The 4,723-nt window shown below is 46.6% G+C and overlaps 1 protein-coding gene across 12 annotated transcripts in view; it reads left to right on the top strand.

The window, feature by feature from the left end:
- HN1 (hematological and neurological expressed 1) overlaps positions 1 to 4,723 on the top strand; it is a 39,388-nt gene that overhangs the window by 21,350 nt on the left and 13,315 nt on the right. Inside the window, exon 5 of one of the 12 annotated variants that reach the window (XM_011976635.1) lies at positions 1,608 to 1,609. The exons of the other annotated variants lie outside the window; for them this stretch is intronic. Within the exon in view, the coding sequence (XP_011832025.1) occupies positions 1,608 to 1,609 (2 nt within the window). The remainder of the gene's footprint in view (positions 1 to 1,607; positions 1,610 to 4,723) is intronic. 12 annotated transcript variants of the gene reach the window in all.

Here is a 4,723-nt window from a genome sequence, read left to right as displayed (position 1 = left end):
CAATCTTCCCACCTTCGCCTCCCAAAGTGAGCCACCATGCCCAGCCCCTTTTGGGGTTTTTTTTGAGATGGAGATTCGCTCTTTTTTTTTTTTTTGAGATGGAGTCTCACTCTGTTGCCCAGGCTGGAGTGCAGTGGTGCGATCTTGGCTCACTGCATCCTCCGCCTCCCGGGTTCAAGCGATTCTCCTTCCTCAGCCTCCTGAGTAGCTGGGATTACAGGCACCCACCACCACACCCAGGTAATTTTTTATTTTTAGTAGAGACAGGGTTTTGTCACGTTGGTCAGGCTGGTCTGGAACTCCTGACCTCAGGTGATCCACCCTTCTCGGCCTCCCATAGTGCTAGGATTATGACTGTGAGCCACCGTGCCTGGCCAAGTTTCACATTTTTTGCCCAGGCTGGAGTGAAATGGCATGATCTCGGCTCACTGCAACCTCCGCCTCTTGAGTTTAAGCAATTCTCGTGTCTCTGCCTCCTGAATAGCTGAGATTACACATGCACGCCACTACACCTGGCTAATTTTGTATTTTTAGTAGAGACGAGGTTTTACCATGTTGGCCAGGCTGGTCTTGAACTCCTAACCTCCAGTAATCCACCCGCTTTGGCTTTCCAAAGTGCTGGGATTACAGGCATGAGCCACCATGCCTGGCCCCTTTTGGTTTTTTATGGAGGCTTCATTACATAAGCATGATTGACAACTGTACAGCAATGTGATTAGACAAAAGGTTTGATTTCATACCAGTGGACTGAACAAGGAGACTCAGAAGGCCCATCTGTTCAGATTCTTGGCCTCTCCACGTAGCATTCCCTCCTCCAGGGTATGGAGCAGAACCCTCTGGCTTGAGGGTCTTTTGACCTGCCATCAGATTACAGTCCTGCCCTGGGCTGATAAAAGGAGGACAGAAGGTCACAAAGAGATTCTGTTTCCTGAGGGCTGTTCCTGAGGCTTAATGCACCCCATTATAACAAAAGACTATATCAAGGGCTATGGGAGTTACTGGCCAGTAGCCATGGACAAAAACAGATTGTGTGTGTATATTTTCACCCATGTATGTATATGATAATATCATAGGACCAGTTACTTTTGCATTGGACCGAAGATGTGTGTATTAGTTACTGTTTGTGTTCTATTTGTACCGTTCTGGAAAGACTTCTGGAGGTAAAATCTAGGTTTCTTTGATTCCACTGCTTGCTTCCTTCCTTCTTCCCTCCCCTCCTCCTTTGACGGAGTTTTGCTCTTGTTGTCCAGGCTGGAGTACAGTGGCACGATCTTGGCTCACTCCCGCCTCCCGGGTTCAAGTGATTCTCCTACCTCAGCCTCCCTGAGTAGCTGGGACTACAAGACCCGCCACCACGCCCGGCTAATTTTTTTTTTTTATTGGTAGTAAAGACAGAATTTCACCATGTTGGCCAGGCTGGTCTTGAACTCCTGACCTCAGGTGATCCACCTGCCTCGGCCTCCCAAAATGCTGGGATTACAGGCGTGAGCCACCAGGCCCGGGTGTTTCCACTGCTTTCTATATTCTGAATACTTTCACTGTCAGACCTTATTTAGCAAGACTCAGGTAATCTTTATTCAATTATTTTGGCCAGTTAATATAACTAGAAGTTAGGGGAACCTGGAGAAATATGTCGACAATGTGTCATTAGTCCTACCACATAATTAATAATCTGTTCCCTGTTCAGTCCCCCTCACAGTTTTGTTTTTGTTTTTCTGAGACAGTCTTGCTCTGTCACCCAGGCTGGAGTGCAGTGGTGCGATCTCAGCTCAATGCAACCTCCGACTCCCAGGTTCAAGCGATTCTCCTGCCTTAGCCTCCCGAGTATCTGGGGCTACCAGTGTGTGCCACCACACCTGGCTATTTTTTGTATTTTTAGTAGAGACGGGGTTTCGCCATGTTCGCCAGGCTGGTCTCGAACTCCTGACCTCAGGTGATCCACCCACCTTGGCCTCCCAAAGTACTGGGAGGCATGAACCACTGTGCCCAGCCTCGCTCAACTGATTTAATTTTTAGCAGACACGGGGTTTTCACCACATTGGCCAGGCTGGTTGCAAACTCCTAAGTCCTTTCTTTTCTCCCCCAGTGGTTACCTGTTGTTGTTTTTTCCTTTTTTTTTTTTTTTTTTTAATTGCGCTAGATCTGTTGCCCAGGCTGGAATGCAGTGGCACGATCTCAGCTCACTGCAACTCCACCTCCCAGGTTCAAGCGATTCTCCTGCCTCAGCTTCCCGAGTAGCTGGGATTAGAGGCATGTGCCACCACACCTGGCTAATTTTTGTATTTTTAGTAGAGACGGTATTTCACCATGTTGGCCAGGCTGGTCTTGAACTCCTGACCTCAGGTGATCCCCCTGCCTTGGCCTCTCAAAGTGCTGGGATTACAGGTGTAAGCTACTGTGCCTGGCCTTTTTCCTTTAAGTTTTTGACCTGATGTATTCTGTGTTGTTGACTGCTGCAACTTTTAGTTCATCTGTCTTAAAATGACAAGGGGCACAATATTTTTTCTTTACTGAGACAGGTTCTTACTGTTGCCTAGGCCACAAGTGCAGTGGTACAATCGCCATTCACTGCAGCCCTGGCTTCTGGGTTCAAGCCGTCCTCTCGCCTCAGCTTCCCTAGTCGTGGGGGCTACAGCTGCATGCTGCCATGCCTGGCTCATTTTCGTAGTTTTGTTTTTGAGACAGTCTTGCTCTGTTGCCCAGACTAGAATGCAGTGGCATGATCTCAGCTCACTGCAGCCTCCACCTCCTGGGTTCAAGCAATTCTCCTGCCTCAGCCTCCTGAGTAGCTGGGATTACAGATGCCCGCCACTGTGTCCGGCTAATTTTTGTGTTTTCAGTAGAGACGGTTTCACCATCTTGCCCAGGCTGGTCTCGAACTCCTTACCTGGTGATCCACCCACTTTGGCCTCCCAAAGTGTTGGGATTATAGGCGTGAGCCACCGTGCTTGGCCAGTTTTTGTAGTTTTCGTAGAGACAGGGTTTTGCCATGTTTCCCAGGCTAGTCCTGGGTTCATGTTGATCTTCCTGCCTTGGCCTCCCAAAATTCTGGGATTACAGGTGTGAGCCACTGTGCCTGGCTGGGGTACAGTAATAAGATACATCTAGAGGATGAAAGGTCAACCCCAATTCAGTTTAAGATAGATTCCCTTTGGATGTACAGGAAGTTTCTTTTACCTCCTGGGCTATTAAACGCAGGAATGGCTACAGGAATGACTTTGGAGTTTCCGTCTTGAGAAATCTTTTAAGAGGGAGAAAGCCCAGGCAGTTCAGGCAGAGAAGTCTCCCTGACTGCGGGCAAGTTAGATGGTCGGCTGTATTTCTTCCAGTTCTGATTCCTGGATGCTTACAATGAATCATTTCTATTCAGATAGAGATGTCTTTGTTCAGTTATCTTACTGATGTGCCAAATAAGAGAGACAAGTTAGGAGTGTCTAAAATGTTCATTTGAAATAATTTCATTTGAAGCTTTTTTTTTTTTTAAATTCAGCAGACAAAAGCTTTCTGTGTCAGATTGGTATAAAAGTTTCTAAACATTGGGCTGGGCACAGTGGCTCACGCCTTTGGGAGACTGAGGTGTGCGGATCACGAGGTTAAGAGATCAAGACCATCCTGGCCAACATGGTGAAACCCCGTCTTTACTAAAAATACAAAAAATTAGCCACGCGTGGTGGTGCGCGCGTGTAATTCCAGCTACTCGGGAGGTTGAGGCAGGAGAATCACTTGAACCCGGGAGGTGAAGGTTGCAGTGAGCTGAGATCGCACCACTGCACTCCAGCCTGGCAAGAGAGAGACTCCATCCAAAAAAATAAATAAAAGTTTCTGAACACTTACTCTCAATTCCTGTACTTACCTCATTATAGGCTGGAAACGAACAAACCTCCCTCCTCTGTGACTGGAGTATTTCTGACTGGACAGACATTTATTTAATTTATTTTTGAGACAGAGTCTCACTCTGTCGCCCAGGCTGGAGTGTAGTGGCACGATCTTGGCTCACTTCAAACTCCGCCTCCCGGGTTCAAGCGATTCTCCTGCCCCAGCCTCCCGAGTATCTGTGAATACAGGCGCGCACACACGCCCGGCTAAGTTTTGTACTTTTGTAGAGATGGGGTTTCACCGTGTTGGCCAAGCTGGTCTCAAACTCCTGATCTCAGGTGATGCGGCTGCCTTGGCCTCCCAAAGTGCTGGGATTTACAGGCGTGAGCCACTGCACCTGGCCTGGACAGATATTTAAAGTAAGGCCTATTGCTGCTTGTTTAGTCTCCATGGGTGCTTTTTTCTTCTTCCTCTTCTTCTTTATTAGTATGTTATGTATTTGTGAAAAACAAAACAGTTCTAGTAATCATGTAAGACAAATATAAGATTAGTAGGATTGAGCTTGATTCATCTGAAGAGGACTTTATGAAAATGAACCACCATGGCAGGACTGCAAGGTAATTTTTTGTTCTTCAGAATGTTCCTTAACTGCTTGATTCAGACAGGGAATGAAGACTTCAGTAGATCCTGTATGTATAGCAGGAGGCCATGTCCCACCTGCAGAAATGAAACTGCTTGAACTATCAAGTTGTCTCAGTCCGAATTCTCTTTATCTTGAATATTTTAAATGTGGAGTTTTGTTTTTCTTTTATATTTACAATTATATTTAGGTTATTTCAGGGGCACTTATTGTAGGACTTGTGTATCTGAGCCAACGCATTTCATCTTGCCTTTTTTTTTTTTTTTT

This window comes from Mandrillus leucophaeus, unplaced genomic scaffold (genome assembly GCF_000951045.1).
Source record: "Mandrillus leucophaeus isolate KB7577 unplaced genomic scaffold, Mleu.le_1.0 Scaffold1, whole genome shotgun sequence".
Classification (NCBI taxonomy): Eukaryota; Metazoa; Chordata; class Mammalia; order Primates; family Cercopithecidae; genus Mandrillus; species Mandrillus leucophaeus.
Note: the sequence above shows the minus strand (reverse complement) of the source record. Positions and strands in the feature narration are given on the sequence as shown.